Here is a 20,644-nt window from a genome sequence, read left to right as displayed (position 1 = left end):
TGCCGACTATCATACATAAACTCAGTATTTTTACATAGTTTCCTTTCCAATGGTATGAGACATGTCTTGGTATTTTTCCATTTTATAGTTGAAAACAAATCTACTTAAAGTCACAATGAAACTGCGTTTTGAGAGTATCTTGCTTCCTTAATGTGATGCATTTCCTGTTGAAACAGAATATTAGGGCGGGACATAATGCAGGGCGGGATCATCCAACAGTCTAAACCAATGGGAGATCAGTTAGGAACAGAAAGTCAGTTTTATTTGATGGGAGGGGCGGGATTGTTCACAAAAATCTGAGATGGTTTTATTGGTTGGAATTTTTATGTCGCCTCCTGGTCCATGATGAGGTCACCATAAAAGATACTTTGTTTTCCAGGAAGTAAAAGTAATGGGATTTTGATATAAAAATCCAAGAAAACAAAATTTTAGTACATATTTTAGCATTTATTGTTAAGTATGTGTATATTATGGCATGGAATATTGGCTAACGAGGTAACAAAGTCATTTTTCATTTCATTGTGACTTTAAAAACTCACTATTTTTCACTTCTTCGAGACGGAGCTGTATCACTCTCCTTGCAGACAGCAATAATAAAAGCTTTTTTCTTTTTTATTCTACTGGTAGAGTGTGCTATTTGTTAAAGTTAAAGGTCTCACAAGTCTCTGGATCCTAACAGTGGTCCTCTTGTGAATAAGTGAAACTACTGTGTGTGTGTGTGTGTGTGTGTGTGTGAAAGTGAGAGGAGGGTGGGTGTTTGTGGTTGAGTGTGTGTGTACAAGAGCTGTTAGTGATAGAATGAATGGCCATTTGTGTGTATAAGTGTGTATGAGTGTGTGTGTGTGTGAACATGGGAAATAAAAGAAAGAGACAGACTTGTCATGCAGCAGGGATGAATGACATCAGCTTTTGGCTTCCTGTGAGTCGGCAGTCTCTCTCTCTCTCTCTCCCTCTCTCTCCATTCACCCACTGTCGCTCAGGAGGAGTCAATTACATCTGGGGGCGTCGCCATGGCAACGCATGGGAGCAATAGGAGAGGAGGCATGAGTCATCACTATTGTACAGCCGTTTTTGAGGAGAGGAGTGGAGAGGAGGGGAGGGGAGAGGAGGAAGAAAGAGAGAGGAGAGGATAGAAGAGGAGAGGAGGAAAGAGTGGAAGAGAGGCGATGAGAAGGAGGAGAGGAGGAAAGAGGAGAGGAAGGGAGAAGAGAGGCGAGGATAAAAGAGGAGAGGAGAGGAAGAAAGAGAAGCAGAGAGGCAAAGAGAGGGAGGAAAGAGGAGAGGAGAAGAGAGGAGACAAGGGAAGAAGTGAGGCTGGAAGGACAGGAAGAGAAGAGAGGAAAGGAGAAGAGGATTAAAAAAAAGAAGAGGAGAGGAGGAAAGAGGAGAGGAAAAGGAGAAGAGAGGCGAAGATAAAAAGGAGAGGAGCAAAAAGGAGAAGAAACGAGGGGAGGAGACAGGTAAAAGACAGAGGAAGACAGAGCAAGATTGATAGACAAAGAGAAAGGAGACAGGGAGGAAAGAGAGAGGTGAGAGATGGAGGAGGAAGAGGAGAGTGAAGAATGAGAGAGAAAAGGGAGAAAGAGGAGAGAAGACAAGGGAGAAAGGGAGGAGAGAAGAGAGGGAGAGAATTAGAGAGAAATGAGACAGAGAGAGAGAGGGAGGTGTGTGTTGTCTGGAGTCTGGACCATGGGTCATTAACAAGACAGACAGACACAGACACAGACACAGACACAGACACAGACACAGACACAGACACAGACACAGACACAGACACACACACACACACACACACACACACACACACACACACACACACACACACACACACACACACACACACACACACACACACACACACACACACACACACACACACACACACACACACACACACACACACACACACACACATATATTACTATACTTGTGAGGACCTCCATTGACTACATTCATTTCTCAACCCCTAAACCTAAACCTAAACCTAATCCTAATCCAGATCCTTAAAGAAGTGAGGACAAAGACAATGTTCTGACTTTGGATGATTTTCTTCACCTTTCTGTCCTTGGTCCTCATAAGTATAGAACACACACACACACACACACACGCACACGCGCACACACACGTCTAAGACCCATTCAGCTTCACTGTCTTGTGGCAGGGAGGTGTGTGTGCATGTGTTTTGTTGTGCTTGATAACACACTGAACAATGTTTTCACTGGTTTAAATGATGGATTTCTTTTATTCCCCTCCTGCCCAATATTGTCCAAGCTTGACCTCAAGAGATCAAGAGAAGAGTTTTAACAAAACGATGTCCAGCAGCTGATCACCAAACCGGTGGGAGACCAACTCTTCACGGCGACACACCTCTGTGGCTGGCATTAAATAGCACATTAAATAATGACATAAATACAGAACTAAAATTACCTACATCAACCCATCTTAAGATATTAAATTAACAAGTTCTCTACGAATCTAAAACTGTTTCCATGAAGACTGAAAACAAATAAGTTTGTTCTACAGCAGGTGAAATATCAACAACAACAACAACAACAAAAAGACACTTAGGTTTTCTTTTTCAGGGAGTTTTAACCAGGTTTGGGGCTCAGTTCAGTTTCAATTCAATCAGTTTGAAATGGAAAAAGTTTTCATTTCTTTGGAGTTCATAAAATTCACCTCCTGAACCAAATTAATTGAAAGTGAATCGACCCACAATGCAGCCACATTTTGAAAAAAAAAAAAAGCTATAAATCAGCCATAAATCCATGATATGTATACCCAAATATCAGTCATTACCACTGGGAACAGTCATTTGAATTAATTGCACAGTAAAAATACATCAGTACTTTGGTGTGACAGCAGATTGCAGACAGAGTTTGAGAATTCGGCATCAACCGAGAAAACTCAAAATATGCAGTCTTCAGGTATTCAACATATTTATGTATAATTACATTTATACTATTTACTAGATCAAGTGGTTTTCCCTTTGAACTTGAAACAAATCCATACCACAGATTTTCTTTACATCAGGTACATAATTCTGATTTGGTAACCCAAAAGAAGAAGATGAAAACAGGAGCCACACAGCAGCTAGAAGGTCCTGGGTGAAGTTTCTTGCTGGTATGTAGAGGATTGATCAAGCTGGCCCAAGGGTTTTACCTATTAAATCCCTGTACTCTGAAAACAATTCATTATATTCAGTGGGGGCCTCATTTATAAAAAGATGTAATCACCCATGTTGATTTTAGAAGTGTGCGTAGGTAGAAATCCACAGTTAACATGGCAGCCACAGTACTTACAGTCTGCACTGAAGATGGTCGAAACACTGGCTGGGCACTGCACTTTGGATCTATAAAATGGACCCATATCTTGCATGAGAAAACTAATTTTATTTTGACAGTGTGCAGCTTTCTTACCACTGACTTCACCATGAGAATTGACACAAAAAGGTTTCCAGCTGTGTTCTGGCTCCCGGCCTCTTTGCACCTTTCTAGGTGGCAGAGTGAACGTATTTACAGACTGGAAAGGTGATCTGATGGTTTACAGTTAGCATGTTGGAGGCTCCATATGGGCAGCGAGATGTAATGGTTTTAAAAATGTGAACTTCAATACCCAGAAATCACGCTCATGTTTACCAACCCGGCCGGTCTGAGATCCAGCATACCAAGGGGCGAGAGAAGCAAAAGATCTAACGTTGATGAGGCCAACTTTCTCTGGACTCTGGCTGCTCAGTGTTGTTTAAGAGACAGGTTGTATTTCACACCTAAGTTTTGATTTTGATGAATAGGTTGAATCTCCAGTATGTTGTTTCTATGGACCTCATTCCCACAGCGGCCATTTTTAACTTCCGTCACACTCAGGGTGAGAAACTCTACCCAGAAGAGCAATTTCAGCCAAGCAAAGTCCTACTGTTGTGGTATAAAAATAAACTAGAAATCTCGGTAACAACTACAACAACTGCTTGAATTTAGCAGGGACGTTAGCTAGCTTACTAGCTAGTTAGCTACTAGGCTAGCTAGGATTCCGGTAGCTAGCTAATGTGGACCAAACACGCATTGACTTATAATGTGAACCTATATCCCTCTGGATTCTTGCGATTAATTTTTGGGAGGTCCATTCTTTTGGTTCTTTTTCTACATCTTATTCAAGCATAATCATCTACCTAAACCAGGTTTGTGCGCAAAATTGTCTTATCATGATCGTAATCCATCATCTCAATGATCTCAAGTTTAATGAACTTTTTTATAAATGAGGCCACTGGTGTGTGTGTGTGTGTGATTCTGTAAAACAGCATTCAGGCCGGGCTATGAAAAGCAACAGGCACTTGTTTTCTTTTCTTCTCCTCAGCTGAACAGCCACAGTAGAAAACAGTAGGAGTTTAGGACTACAGCTCCATCCAAACTCCATTAGAGGCACAAGTGGTGTGAAGAGTGGCTCCATGCGCTGTCACTCAAAAGGAGCTGGTTTCTGATTTGGCACAGAAATCGAAAAGGGAGGGATTAAAGGCGATTGGTTTTGAACTGTCCAGTTGAGCGGCCTCAAGGTCCCGTGTGTGATCACTGTCAGGAGTGGGGAAGGTATGGGGTGATGTGTAGAGGAGGAGTGAATGTACATTTTGAGTGTTTATGTGCACAGTCTGAGTATATGTAATATCCGAGGCAGGGTGGCCGCCTCCTCCAATTCCTTGTGAATGTGGGCGGACGGCCAGAGGGAAGGAGAGATGGATGAATGAATGAAGAGATGGATGAACGGAGGTCTCAGTGTCTCCTGGTGCAGATGTTGTCCTTGGTTTCCCAGAAGTCCTTGGGTTTTTTTTTCCCCAGATGCTGTACGAAGACACGGAGGGTCTACTCACTGAAGCTGAAGTGCAGGCTGGGGGTCTCTGCGATGGGGGAGGAGGGTCCCGCACTGGATACAGCACTGGAGGGGACGCTGCCGTCTTCACACACACACACAAAATATTCTGTTAATTCTCCTTTAACCGCAGAAACACACACATCTTAATGCAAATACACATTGATTGTACACACACCCCTAACTTTAACCTTAAGGTAAAGATAACCTGAAAATAGACAAATTCTCCGGTGCAAATTTTCACGTTATTATTCTTTGAAACTCTATTGATCCCTGATGGAGAAATTAATCTTATCACTTGGCCGGTAGTCTGATTATTAAATGAATCCATGTAAACTGGATTATTAGAGAAAGCGAGCGTTACTTCGAACCATGTAAACGTTGTAGTTGAAAAAAGTCAGACACTCGTTTTTTATATACTGGCAGAATCTGCTTTGTCAAAGTCCTGTCTCCCACCTTTTTTCACTTATTTACGATTATTGATAAACATATTATTTTCTTCGTTCCATCGGCATAAGTTTCCTTTGGCCGGATTTTGGTGTTAAACTTGTTCAAACTGAAAGGTTTAATTAATATAAAGAAAGCGATTCACTTAAAAACAATTCAGCAGCATGACTAGTTTTTTTTATACATTGTCAGAATCTGCTTTGTCCGCGTTCGTTAGTGAGCTAGAAGTGTGATTTGACCTGTTTTTCCATACAATGTGAATGGAGAGAAAGAAAAATGTAATTCTCCAATCGTCTCAATCGCAACAGATAACAGAGAATCACCGATTTTGGGGTTATATCATGTCCAGGAAGCTACCAAAAGTTCAACATCACTTTAGGCTGATTACTCCCAGTAATCAGAGTATTGGTGAGCATGTAAACATACTCAATGCCTGTTTGTGCTCTATCTGATTTGCACAGCACTGCACTTGAAAACAGCTGTCCTACAACTGAGCCTGGTACAGTGAATCTATCTGGAGCCTATAGGAGAACAAACAGAGTCACGCCACCAGCAGAACAAGTGTCCTATTCATCTGCTTCTAACCTCCAGCATCTCTCCCTGTACAGAGTGTGATAAACTAGGCTAAATGGTGACAGCAACCTAGATTTGGAGCAGGTACAGCGACAAAGAGAAAGAGAGAGAGACAGAAACCAAGAGAGAGAGAGAGAGAGAGATCCAGAGTGAGCACAACGTAAATGTTAAAAAACCAAAGAAGGGGATGAAAAAAGTGAAATAAGAGACAAGACAAGTAAGATCTGAGAGCAGCTGCTCCATCAATCAGCAACACTGGTGAGAAGCCAAATTAAACCGGCTCACCACCCAGGAGGCAAACAAGTAAAAAAAAAAAAAAAAAAAACAGATTGAAGAAATTAGGTAGGGAGGGAAAGAAGGGGACAACATTGAGAGGGGGGGGGGGGCAGGGCCTAAAAGGGGGCCGGGTTGTTCTCCCCGAGTCCTATTTTACTGGAGTCTTAACTGATAGTGATTCCTCAGGGTGCGCTGCCTACAAGACATTTACATTCTGCTGTTATTTAACTCGTCTGACAGTTTCGGGGCTGGGAGGAGGCGGGGGGATTTTTATATTTGTCTACTAACGAGCAGCTCACACTGTAAGAATGCAGGCTGTTGATATAAAGCTGTAACTTGCTGTGTGTTAACATTGACATTTTAGGTGTTTAGATGAGGCTCTTACACAGGGCAGCTTTTTTCCATTATTCTGATTGAAGATTGCCCCCGCAAGTGTTTACATGAGCACTGAATAAAAGGATCGCATAAGGTGTGAGTTTACATGCTCCACAGAATGTAATCAGAATAAAAGTTCCTGACAAAATACAGAATCCTGTGCTCTAACGTGGGCCTATGTTTTTAAAAGATGGACCCGTGTCCAACAGGTTTATCAGACCATACTACTCAGTTATTAACCAGGAGTAGGTCTCGCCTCACAGCAAGAAGGTCCTGGGTTCAATTCCCGCCTTCGGTGCCTAATGCCCAGGTAGGCTATCTCGTGAAAAGGGGCCTTTCTGTGTGGATTTTGCATGTTCTCACTTGGGGTTTCCTCCGTCAGCATGTGTGTGTGTGTGACACAATAAAGACAAGCTTGCTAGCTCGCTTGTCCGGTTTCTAAACGCAACCTGTTTTGCACCCGCAATGATTCAAATTCTCTAGCAAACGTCATTGACATCACTTAAGTCAAATGGGCGAGCATTCGCAGAAAGAGTAGAGATATTCCAACCAAAGAAAGTGATTGGAATGAGCATTTACATGATGAAATTTTATCCATCGAACAGATCATAAAAGGAAAATGAAATTAAACTTCATTCGGAATAGGTTTATTCTGATAGAGGTGTGTACATGAGGCGTTTTTATTCTTTTTTTTTTTGGCATTTTATGCTTTATTGGACAGATATAGTGAGAGAGAGAGACAGGAAGGTATGGGAGAGAGAGCGAGGGGAGGACATGCAGCAAAGGGCCGCGGGCCGAATTCGAACCCGGGTCGCTGCGGGAAGGTACACATACTTGCTGATGTGGGGATTGAACCTGCGGCCTTTCGGTTACGGTACAGCGTCTCTAACCTCTAGGTCACCCCTAGATAAATTAATGCTTGTTAAGTCACATCTGCCTCTATCAACATGAAGGTCGTGCAGAATGTGGGCGGTGGTGGATTAGGGCTTCTTTTTTTTTTTTAACCTTTATCCAGGAAAAGGTTTTGCTGAGCATGCATGCTCTTTTCCAGCATCGCCCTGCTTCACATTCATGCAGTTACTCATATTGAGACATGAGAGCTGCACAGTGCAAACACAGTCTACTGCTGTTCTGTACTCTTCTACTGAGGATTAAATGCCTTGTTCAAGTCAGGGTATGAAATTAACACCAGGCAGGGTGACATATTTGAATGAAAAATGTATATGAATTACTTTGGCCTGTTAAAACTATTCTTGGCAGGTGATTTTTTTTTTTTTAAGTCACCCTTGGCCCTTAAAAAGTTAATTTTGGATTCAGAACCAGTGATTTTCCAGTCAAAAAAAGCCAGTTTCTTTAACCTTTAAGCTATTGTTGTACTCTAGAGATCAGAGGTCAAGTGTTTATACTCATTATTCATACTGTATCATTCAGACTTCACAAGGTTTGATATACAGTATACTATTACACACATTTAGTTAGTCCCCAAAATCTACCCAGCCTGCTAATTGGTCAAGTAATTTCTATATAAAAAGTGTATGGAAAAAAAAAAAATCCATAAATACTAACAACAAAAACTAAGTTGTCCAAGTCTACATACAGAACAAATTTGATTTTAACACTAACCTTAACACTAATTAACTTCCTTTGAAATTACAGTAAAGTGAATACCCAACATTTCTAGTTTAATCTCAGAATCCCAGGAACCAAAGTCACTCTTTTCACAAGCAGATACCTATCAAAAGAGACAGATAGGCTTGTGTATTACAGAACGCTGTATAAGCATGAACACACTCACGCCACAGAGGTCGGCTCGGCGGGCGAAGAGACGTCTCCGATCCGGAGGAGGACAGCGGCTGCTGCGGGCTGTAGAGAGACGACTGGCTCTGGGAGTCAAACAGGGCCGAGAGCGCTGGAGGGAGCAGAGCGAAACACATGATGCACATCAGTTTATTAACCAAGTGCCATGAACCCAAGCTCATTTCACTTCACAGGAGATCCATTTTACATCTGGAAAACTTTGATCAAGATGCACTTTTTTGATTCAATAATACAAATAATTTATTGTCTCGTATAATGTAATGGACCAATTTAAAGGTCTGAGTGCAAAGATCAATAATCTGTGAAGCACGAAAAATCCACAATCCTTCCACAATGTAGTTTTTCCATGTAGGATTACATACTTTAAAAGCTATAGTTACCACAACATTGAAAGGATACATTGACATTTTGACTTTTAGTTAATTTTATTCACCAGATACTTATCTTTCTATGGTGGATGGGATCTACATTTGAAGAGTAAAATGAGTAACAGACGACAAAAAAAACCCAACAATAAAAAAACAAATCACAATCTCTACTCTTACAAAATGGCTGCCAGTATGAAAGTAAAGCACATTATGGGTTACTGTCACCTTGAGACTATTTTGCTTACAAAATATTTCTGTTTTTGACGATCAGTTTTTGGAATACTGACTGATTTCAGGCACCAAAATGTTTCCAAAATGGATTTCTTTAGGCACTTTGAAATAAAATGTAGGCCTACTTACATTTCGCCTAAGACAGTGTGCAGGTTTCCTACTTCACCTCTATCAATGGAGACACACACAACTAAAAAGACTGAATGTGTATGTAATTAGAACTGGTGAGTTTCCATTCTTCTCCATCCATGCCTACCTTTCATGGTCTTGGCGTGGGCCTCGCTGCTGCTCTCACACACCGTGTTGAGGAACTCATCCACCTGCTTGAGTGACAGCAGGTTGTGCAGCGTCTCCAGTGGATAGATAGAGGGCACCATGGAGCAGCCTTCGAAGCCTGCAGTACAGACAGGGGAGACACAAACAGAGCCGGTCGCACCACCCCTCCATCAGAGCCGGGTGGAGGAAGGGTGACACCACCGCTCCCTGTGCATGGAGGCTGTTCTCCAGGTGGCCGCCCGTTCTCTCAATACTGGCAGGGCAGGAAACTAACTTTTGTCTACGCTGAACAAGTAGATCCCAAAATTCACCAGCCATTTTCACTCTTTTACAACCAAACAGATTTTTAGGATAGAATAGAGCTGGGCGATATGGTTGAAATCAATATCATGATAATCATAAGGATTTTCCTCGATATCAATATATCTCACGATATGGTTCATGTATGCAAAATCACGTTAAAAATGATCAAATTAATGTTCATCTCATTGAACCACATGGTAATGTTAGGTGTGATGTCAAACAAAACAGAAATATTCAAATAATATTCCTACCATACCTCATTTTATGAGAGTTTTTAAGTAAAATTTGCTTGTCATCATCAATTTAGACGACAGAAATGTGAGTCACGATATTAAAATATCTTCATATCATCACGATATGATTCCACTGAAAGACCATAAATGATAATATTGAATTGTCGCCCAGCCCTAGGATAGAATAAACATTCTTACTCTGTTCTATGATTGATTGTTGATCAGTTAGGTTCATTCTCTGTAAAGTCCTTTGAGACAAACAAATTTGAACTTAAACTCGAGTAAGACCTCCAAATTATGGTTGGTTACTCTCCAAAGTGGCTGTTACAGGAGACAAACTTACCAGCCACAGCCAAAATGTATCAGCATTACGGCTGGAATGGGCTGGTGTTAATTTCCCACCCTGATGTGGTGTTGCCTGTCTGACAGAGCAGAACAGTGCTGACCATAATAGAAAAAGGTCACATATAAGAGGGTTCGGATCAATTCATTCTAAATTCAGCCACATGAAAATATTCACTAACTGACTGAGTATTTATTAATATCAGCATGTTGGCAGCTTTAACCAGGGTCAATGTTGCATTCATGAGCAGGTCACATGTACCTTTGAAGTTTTGAGTTGGTCAGACACCTGACCTGTATTCATGTGCATTTCCATCACAACTAAAAACACCACCCTCCCTCTCCTCCTTCCATCAAGTTTTAAGTAAGCAGCAGTAAGTACTTGGTGGGAAAGTCGGATATCCAATAATCCTGATAGCACATGAATGCAAAACAAGCCCGGATCTGTCCTGCTGAGAGTCGTTGAGCAAGAAAATGACTTGTAGCTGAACTTGACCTCTGACCTCCCAAGGCAGGGGGACAAAAGAAAAGAAAACAGCAAAAAGTTTTCCTGCATTGACTGAACTGACAGTGAATTGATCCCAACCCTGGAATATAAAAAAGTTACATTTAACATTAAAGCTGTGTTGTAGTGCGGGTATCATACAGAGTGCTATACTAGGATCATACTAAATTTAATCTGAATCATTCTTATGAATATGTAAACAGTTTTGTGTCTGTCTGTATAAACATTTCTCTTGCCTTTGGAATAAAATGCTTATCTAATGTCAATAAATGTATTGGTGGTTTCACGTATGCAGATTCTACATGGATATATATATATTCATTAATTCATGGATAGACTCATTTCATAGAATGCCATAAAATAGTACAGCTGAAAAATTTAAATACAGTTGTGCCATGGCAGGCTGAGTTTCACACACAAACTTACAGCAAATCCAATCCAGTGGCATTCAGTGCAGCGCAACAAAGAACACCGTGATGAAGCGATACCATGACAAAAAGGAATGGATGGAGGGTGAAGCAGCGCTTCCAGTCCATCCATCTCCCCAGAGAGCATGCCGGTCAGCCTTGCATTTCTCTGTGACTAATGTACTATGACTAGATTTTTCCAAGGCGACTCCCTGAAACAGCTTGTCTGATTTGTAACGACACAAGCAGAACGAACTGCAGACTGCGCTTAATGAACAGGAACCATTCAAGGCCTTGGGGGGGGCAAGATATCAATTTCCCCTGTTAATAATTTTTACATCTACCTTTTGGTGGGATTAATCAATGTTAATGCAGTTTCTCGCGGGATCATTCATGTAAAGTGTTGACGCAACACAAAACCTATTAAGGAAGTCAAAGGAAATTGTAAATTTAGAACCTTAAAGGTAAAATCCACCCTTGGATTCTCTTACACTGTTAGATATCCTCAGTTTGTGATCTTCAGTACATTCCAGGAGTTGTTTTGGGATGAAGTGTTGTAATTTACGTTTTTGATGTACCCACTTTCCCTCAACCTGCCTTGTTTACTTTCAGTTAGTGATTTCCTATATTTCCCAAAATGCCTTTGGACAGCCCCAAGAGAACAGGCATGAACTTGTTGCTTTCAAACAAAGGTGGGTGTATGGGCATATAAATATGGCTAGCTAACCTACTACATGTCAATGATCACGGCTGCGCCTCTTACTCAAAACTCATCATGTCTTGTGGCTGCATTGCATTCTGGTCTATTGAGGCTATTGTTAGTGGAGAAATTGGTCTCTCTGTCTTTTCTATGATGGATTTCTCCCTGTATGTTTGTTGAACTTTGGTGCAAAATGGTGAATCTAGAAAGAAGCCCCTAATCTTTGATTCTGAAGGACTGACACCAAAACTTGATGTTTACTGTTGTTTACTGATGTTTTAGATCACTGAAACATTTTCTGTTATCAAACTCCATTGTGGCTCTGCTGGAAATATCTAAAAGTGACGTAAAATCTCCGTCTCCGTTTGGCCCATTATCCGGGGTAATAAGAAAAGTACATCACCAAACAACAAAATCGGCCCAAAAATGCAAGATACATCACCAATACCAGTTTCAAACAAGGTTGAAGTGTTTTTGGGTGGATTTTTCCTTTAATAGTGAAGCCCTGCCCTTACTTTATGTTGACTGTGAATGTAGAATATTTGGCCAATGCAGCTTTATCAATCAGACCAAGCTAAGATCAATGTTCAACATGAGAAGGTCTCCTTTATCAAGGCTTCTGTTCACAGCAGGAATGAATATTAAAAAGCTGTGATGTCTGGGCGGCTCAGCAGGCTAAGATGCAAACCACGTATCCACAGTGTCAAAAGTTTGATTCTAGCTCCTGACCTTTGCTATACTGCATCTGCCCTGTGTCCCAACTTTCCTGTCTGTCCTTACTTTATACTTTCTAATAAAGCAGAAGTAGCACAAAAATAACCTTAAAAAAAAGTCCTATAAGATGGCTTTTATTGTCTTTCCCTCCTCCCTCTCTTTGCTGCAGCCCTTCCTCTCCATATGGATATCAAATTCAGCTCACACACCAGATGCAGCAGATGAGCAGAAAACACTGATGCTACACTGCACCATTCATTCAACCGTTTACCTACACAGGCATTCGCAAAGGGTGGAGGACAGGAAAGGAATGACAGAAACATTCGGAGGAGCAAAGGAATAAAATAAAACAAAATGAAAAGAAACTGCGACCTTGCCTTGCTTCAAGTAACATATCAGACATGTCAAAGGAATTGTACTTTGCCAAAATCCCAGTCTACTAAATGTCTGTAGCAAGTGAGAACCAAGCATGTCTCAAAACATCTGCAGGTGATTACAGACCGTCTTCTCTGCTGACTGCAAAGTATAATTGTGTAGCTGCGTTAAGGTGACACAGCGCGCCAAGACGTGCTCCAGAAACTCTCTACAAAATCAGCAGTTTATGAACAGGCCACCGCTTAATTAGCCAATTAAAATGAGGGATGAGACGATGACCCAGATCTTTCATCAGACACTCAAATATCTGCCATCTGGCCAGGATACCAGAAACATCTTTTGCGAGCGCTGAGGGAGACGCAACGGTACCCAGTCATGACCTCCCACAGCGCACCGGCCAAATCGGTCCCATCAACTCCTCCTTTCTTAGACCAACTCTTTTCTACAGACAGAGCTGGATAAAGCCGTCTGATTTAGACCTCATTAATGAACACTTTTTTCTTTTCTGTGTGGTAGCTGCTACTAGAGGAGGGAACATGCACACGGTGCAGCCCAGGCAAGCTTAAAACTCTTCCACAGAAGACTTTGTTTCTGTGGGCATTGAGTGTTATCCACCCAGCATGCATGTAGAGCAAGTAGTCTTCCTTGTGCAGTAGATCTCACAAAATATGGTATGATTACCAATCAAAAGGCATAGCAGGCATGATTCAGTGGCAAGAAAAAAGAAAACTTTGCCTAATATTGCCTTTTCCTTTTCCAAAAAGGACTTTGTTTAGTGAATCTTGTGCATGGAAAGACTGGGTACAAAATTGAGAGAGGACATCTGTGGCAGCTATGACTGAAGTATGCAGAGGAAGATGAACATTTTCTATTTTGAGTAGCAAGTGGTGCATACTCTGGCAGGCATGCAAAAAGACATAAACAAAAAAAACAGGAAGACGTTTAAGGATGGACATGAAATGAAGTGGAGCAATGAGGATAAATCAAAACACCCAAGCGGGGCGGAAGACAAGTGACTGACAGAGAGAGAGAGAGAGAGAGAGAGAGAGAGAGAGAGAGAGAGAGAGAGAGAGAGAGAGAGAGAACGAATGCACAGGAGGAAAAACTGAGAAAGGACAAAACAACAGAATGGGGTGAAAAAAACAAAACAAAACAAAAGGGAAGCAATGAACACTATGCAAAGCTCAGACTGCATTGGCAGCATCCCACTTGCCCCAGCACTGCATGAATGGGGCTAGGAGGAGGAGGAGGCAGCAATAGGAAGTGCGTGGGCTCTACAGGGGCTGACCGTGGACGGACTCGGGGGGCTCCTGGCCGGACACCAGCCAGGTCTTGAGGAGGCGAAGGTGGTAGGGGCAGCGGAGCAGGTGGTGGGCCATGGCCCCGTCCACAGCCAGAGGGGGAAACCCCGGCAGGGCCGGCTCAGCGGACAGCCCCCCCAGCAGCCGGGCTACACGGTGTTGTTCCTCTAGGGGCTCTGAGGGACAAGAGGCAGAGCAAGGAGAGAGGAGAAGAGAGCACAGTGGAGCAGGAGGAGGACAGGAGCAGTGACAGCGGCTGTGCCAGACATGATAGGCACAGAGCTAAAGGAGCAGTGAGGCTTTGGGTCGGTGGATTGTGTTTGCAAAGTGGCTTGTCTAGTAAAGAAATAAATCAGAAAAAAACATGGTCAGTAGTAGTAGAGAAGTAGAGAAAGGGGAAAATATACTGCATTCTCAGTCTTACTTGGCTGTTTGGCCATTCATTTGACTTTAATTTGACTTTTTGACTGTAGAAGACAAACTACATCTAGGCAGAACACTATGCTGCAACCACACCCAAACAGTGACAGCTGATACAGCTGATACAACCCTACATTCTCCATTTCAAAGCCAACAAAGTTCAAACAACAGTTAACCTGAGGTCAAATAACGACAGAAGTAATCCACGTCAAAGTCAATAATCCATATTACCACAGATAAAAGGGAATCAGTCAAGACAGCAAAGAGACACAGAGCTACTTCAGATGACATGGGAAACACTACAGTCTTCAATTCATCAATAGCACTACTCAAGCACATATGACTTCACCAGCGGTTGACATCTAAGGGTTAAGCCTTATTGGAAGATGGTATTTGGATGGACAACCAAGATAAGAAAGAGAGCGGGTGCCGATGGGGAAATGGGTACACAGCGGCGAAGAAAAACAGCTAAAATTTGGGTTATTTTCAATCAAAAAAGTGGCATCCTATACTATAGCTATAACAGCATACGAGTCAATTAATTTCAAATCCTAATCAATCCAAAATGTAAAGTGAAACTACTAGTCACTAGTTGATAGAGCATCCATTCTCAAATATTTCAGATTTACTGTAAATAAGTCGAATTTTCATTTAAGGCAGACTCGAGTGAATTGACCCCAAACCTGGTGGAACAATTATGATTTAACATAACTAAAGTACTATTTTTTCAACAATCAACTAAATCCATGGAGATGAACAGGCACCGCACTCTCGCCATTAAAAGTTGTATTTGTGGCATCAAAACATCACATTTCAAACACAAGGACCTTCATCGGCACAAAGAAATGTCCTTTATGAAGAGAGTGCAAGCGTGAGTGCTTCTCCTTGGCCTTTATTCCCCTTGAAGGTAGAACACAAGCCCGATTCCTCTTCCTTCAATATTCAACTAACCAAGAAATAATCAAGGCTGCATGGCTCCGGCTGAAACGCTACATAAAAGCCCACTGCTAAAACGCATAGTCCACATTTTGCTTTCCTGTACTGTGCAATACAATATTTGACCCAATGCCAAAGTTATTATGAACGAGCAAAGCAGACCGTAATGATTGCTCTATTGCCACTATGCTTCGTAATGGAAAATTCATTAGCGCTAATCAGCTAATTTTCTCAGTGAACCCAATGGATTCACTCATGACCTAGCAAGCAAGTCATTCGAATCAAAATGGATAAAAAACAGCATTTTACATTTTTCTTTCTTGCCATTGTGTGAATTGGCTGTACAAAAGTCAACAAGATGTTTGAGTGGAGGTTCTAGGAGTTAAGAAATAATAAATACGATATCGATTTTGTGAAAGATTTGTGACCAGATTGATTTGATCTCAATCTTAAAAAATACAACTAAAAATGGTCTCAAAAATGTTTCTAATCAACAAATGCCTGAGATAGCTAAATACTTAAATAACATTCAACAGTGACTTTTATTTTCACAGCCATAATTATCTCATAGGAGTGGGTGTCACTGTTTCAAAATGGTGGTTATTTGGACAGTCCAATGTTGATACTCATTGAATATCTATAGACTACTTTTCACACAATGATGAGTGTCAGGTGAAACTCAGTAGACTTTTTAGTGACACATGACTTGATAGGAAGTTGAGTTATCAACATTGGACTATGCAAATGATTTGTGATCAACTCTTATTATGTCTAGAAGGCAACTTTTCAGTTTTGTATTTTTAATAATTCTACAACAGACAAAAAGAGACAAACAGGCTATCTGCAGGTTTCAGAAAGCTAATTTGGAATTTGAATTTAACACCTTTTAAATTTAAGACCAATTTAATTCAATTGGGTTTAGTAAAGCAGAAAAGATGAAAAAAAAACCCAAAACAAAACATGTTTTGTATATTATGTTAACCTTGCTCTGTATTAATCTAAGAATGGTCATTGCAGGGTGAAACAATAACACATTTAACAACTGTATTCAACACATATTTTTAAGGACTTAAATTTAGATTATTTTAAGATTTTTTTCAGATCAGATATTTGAAGGAGATGCCCTGTCAAAGAACCGAGTCCAAAAACATATGTACTCCACACACACACACACACACATACACACACACACACACAGGCTACTCCAGTCATCACTGTGGTTCCCAGTCGTTTATCCAAATCTCTGTCAACATCATATCAGATCTCTGAATCACACCGACTCTGCTCGTCAGTCTGGACCCACAGGTCAGATGATCCTGCTGCCTGGACGACACACAACGCTCCTGCTCAAAGTTCAATCAATTTCATTCTGCCTGAGTGAGTGCCAGCGCTCAACAGACTGCCTCCACACACTGGGCTGTTCCAGAGCTATTGATCTAAAGAGGAGAGTCATATCCAAATATTAAAATTGTGAAAGGACTTGTGCTCCACCGTGTGCTGTGCAATAGCTCTCAATTTGCCCCTTCCATTTTCTTGTCTCAGCTTATAAGAGCAAGTGGGATTGTCATCAGTGAACTCATCCATGCATGACTGGCCCTTTCCACTTGGTTGTACAAAACTGCCTGAAACGTATTTCAAGAAAGTAATGAGGGAATTCTCATACCGCAACTTTCACATACTAAGACTAAAAAATCTTTTCAGAAAACAAGAACTAGGGAGAAATGCTAATTTAGTTCCCAGCAGCTGCAGTTTGCAAAAGAAATTGAGCTAGTACTCATCAGCAACAGATACAGATACAGTAGAGCAGATACTCAGATATATAATAGAATATAGAAGATAATGGAGTTTTCTCTTTCATAATACCCTGGTGTCGATTAACTCCTTCATTGAACTTCAATTATCATACTCAGTCAGGTTAGGTTCAAAATGAAACCAATAGCTTCAATGAAATACTTCTGAATATGACACGGCATATTTTTAAGCGATTAGAGATTTTGGTTAAGAATAAAATGAAGGTATTTTCAGTTACCTCAGAAATAACACATAGTTGATTGTGAAATGTTACTAATTTAAAAAAAGAAATAAAATAAAATTGCAACCAACTAAATTTCTGTGGTCCAAACTAAGAAATGAATGAAAAAATAAAATACAATAAAATAGTAAAGCTAACTAAATTTCTGTGGTCCAAACTAAGAAATGAATGGAAAAATAAACTAAAATTGCAACTTTAACTACATTTCTGTGGTCCAAACTAAGAAATGAATGAAAAAATGAAATAAAATAAAATAGCACATTTAACTACATTTCTATGGGCCAAACTAAGAAATGAATGGAATAGATGGGGTGAAAGGAATGGGTTGGATTGCCACAAAGTGCAAGTGAGAACATGTGATATGTTATGTGCACAGACATCCACACGTGGAAATATATCAAAGGAAGGAGATATATTCCACATACAAACATCCGTCCTGTGGAGAGACAGCAGGATCAGAGAGGCATATTAACAGGTGCAGGCAGAGCAGATGGTGTTAGAGGTGAGGGCCGAAACCAACACAAGGTACAAAACACCAAGGGTGTGTGGTGAAACAGAAACTCGGGCGAAAAATCGTGATCTTGGAGACGTTTTAATTTTAATTACGCAGCCAACGTCAAACCCCCAAAAATAGAAAACACAGGAAATGCTTTCCCCCAAAAAGGTCATGCAAGATAACAGGGAAACTGGAGGAGTGTCGAGATATAAACTTGAAAAAAAAGGAGGCAGACATACCATTAGTCGGATGCCTGGCAAACGACACAGAAAATCTCTTTACTGCCGGCATAGAGAACAGCTCTGAGGAGATAAGAAAGGTAACTGGTATTACTGGGACTGCAGGCTCCTGGTACCTGTGTCTGCCTGTTTGGAGTTAGTATGTGTGTGTGTGTGTGCATGTATGTGTGCGTTTACATGTGTGCATATGAAAGAGGGAGGGAAAGGGAGACAGACAGAGAGAAAGAGAGACAGACAGAGAGAGTTGGCCCGTCGATTCATCAATGTCCGTTTGTTTGTTTGTCTGCCAACCAAGATGCGTGAAAATGAGGGTATCTCTGAATAAACAGAGCGGAGACAGACCATCAGAGAATGTGAATGGGAGAAGGCTGTGGAGTGGATGGAGCGGATGGAGTAAATGATGGATGCTTGGGCTGAATGGTGGGCATGCAGAGGAGCGATATTGGGCTTTAATCTAGTGGGCATTTCAGGGTGACAAGAGGCAATCTGTGAATCCAACCTCTCTTTCTTTCTTTCTGTCTTTCCTCGGAGTGCTATTGACTTTCTCTTTAACTTTAACAAATGCCCTCGCTCCGAAGAAGGCAGACAATCACAGGTGGGGGTGGGGGGGGGGCTGTAGGACCAATCGGAAAATGTAAATGCAACTGATCACACTGTGGACAAAGACAAGGAAATCATAAGATGCTGTAAAGTACATCAAGATCTTTCACTCAACGACAACACTGCAGTTCTGTCTGCTGTTTTATCTCGGTGTGTAAACCAGCAGAGGACTTCCTTCCAGAACGTTTCCAAAAAACGTATGCTGCCCCGTCTCTCCCCCTTTAAATGAACAGCGTTGACGTCAGTCCAAACCCACACCTGTCTCCCAGAGAGCAGGACATAACATGATGTAACGGCTGTGAGGAAGGAAAGCATCCGTTTCCTGCTACTAGTGTCCAGACTTGCAGCCAGAGTGACACCCGGTGGCCAAACTGAGCAGCTCAGTTTATTTCACACCCGCAGTGAGAAAAAATAAATAAATAAATGGAAAAAAAAAAACCCTGCAGTTTTGCCAATGTGCAGACACAGTGTGTGCTTCCATATAATCTGCTGGTAAAATTAGCTGTCGGGCTGCTGAGGTGATCCGACTTTAAGAGGTGTCAACTTCAGCTGATATTGCCAAGCAGGCTTGTGTAACTGAACATCCATAACCGTGTAAATAACACCCTACCGGATGTTTGGGATCATAAAATCCCTATAGGGACCCCTGGTGGCTGTGAAAATAGCCTGCTATACTCACCGTTTAACAAAGCGAGACCGAGGGAAAAGGGTGGGGAGGGAGTGTGCGACTGGGGATTATTAAAAGGTGGATTATTGGGTCTTGAAAACATATCTGTTCCAAATAACAAGCTGAGTTTCTCCATGTAAGGATTAATTTGTGATTAATGAAAAAGCCAGACCTCTGGCGTCCAGACACAAAATCTATTTTACTGTGGATTATGAAATTAAGTTGCCTAAGAGGTGACCTAATTACTGCACAACAACATGCTCAAAGAGAGAACATTTCAACACATTAAGAACCCATGCAAGCGGTGGTGTGATCAATGAGCGGTCATGCTGATCTGGAAGAGCATTGATCACCGATAGCCGTGGTCTTTCACACAGTCCACTACAAGCTTGCATGCTCAGCATACTGCACAGCCAATCATTCTGTTGTCAGCGCCATCATTATGCACACTGCATGGTAAATCACTCAAGAAATGTGATGCAACGGTTTGAAACTGGTGATTTGCTTGTGTTTTTGGAAAGGGAGCTAGAGAGGGAAAGGCTCTGCCATTAGCCAAATGAAACTGTGACAATACTGGATGTCCCATAAATAAAAGTTTCTGAAGCTCATAGAAGGATAGAAGGAGGAAACAGAAGTCATTTTAAACCCCAAGTCTACCCAGAGAAGAGCTGTGAGTCCTTCTCAGTGCCTGGCAGTAAAACAAAAAAGGAAAGGACAGATGGAAAGACCCGCCTTGTGGAAGAGGACAGATAGCTGTGAGAAGCAGGGCAACGTACCGAACATACCGATCTGGCACGGCAGACTGCCGGGGGACAGGGGCGGTTTGCGGTGGTGGTGGTGTTGCGTGCGGACGAAGTCCCGCAGGTTGGGGGCGCTAGAGGACACCCCGAGGACCGAGGCGCTGAAGAGGCCAGAGCAGAGGGAGCCTGTGTGAGGAGGAGCCGCGGGGTGGAATGGGATGGGGGTGGGGGGTGGGGCGAGATGGAGGGATGGATGGAGTGGGAGGGGAGGAGTGGAGGTGTGAAGGGCGGGTATTAGTTTTTAGTACACACCATGCCGTTATTATCAATAATAGACTGTTGCTATGGGGAGATTCTGGCATGTGTGTGTACATCTGAAAGAAAGTATTGTTACTGAAAACCTTGTAACACGAAAC

General features: G+C 41.7%; 1 protein-coding gene across 1 annotated transcript; it reads right to left on the bottom strand.

Moving 5' to 3' along the window:
• Positions 1 to 2,224: 2,224 nt before the first annotated feature.
• LOC139640501 (inositol hexakisphosphate and diphosphoinositol-pentakisphosphate kinase 1-like) lies at positions 2,225 to 20,414 on the bottom strand (the record flags this gene model as incomplete). Its single annotated transcript, XM_071514674.1, has 4 exons — positions 2,225 to 4,939; positions 8,321 to 8,434; positions 9,199 to 9,336; positions 20,274 to 20,414. Coding segments are annotated over 4 exons (485 nt in total), but the record flags the coding sequence as incomplete, so codon positions are not given.
• Positions 20,415 to 20,644: the final 230 nt, after the last annotated feature.

The sequence above is a fragment of the Centroberyx affinis genome, unplaced genomic scaffold (assembly GCF_046629955.1).
Source record: "Centroberyx affinis isolate AG114_WGS23_722 - 3 ecotype Tasmania unplaced genomic scaffold, CSIRO-AGI_Caff_v1 ptg009540l_1, whole genome shotgun sequence".
Taxonomy (NCBI): Eukaryota; Metazoa; Chordata; class Actinopteri; order Beryciformes; family Berycidae; genus Centroberyx; species Centroberyx affinis.
Note: the sequence above shows the minus strand (reverse complement) of the source record. Positions and strands in the feature narration are given on the sequence as shown.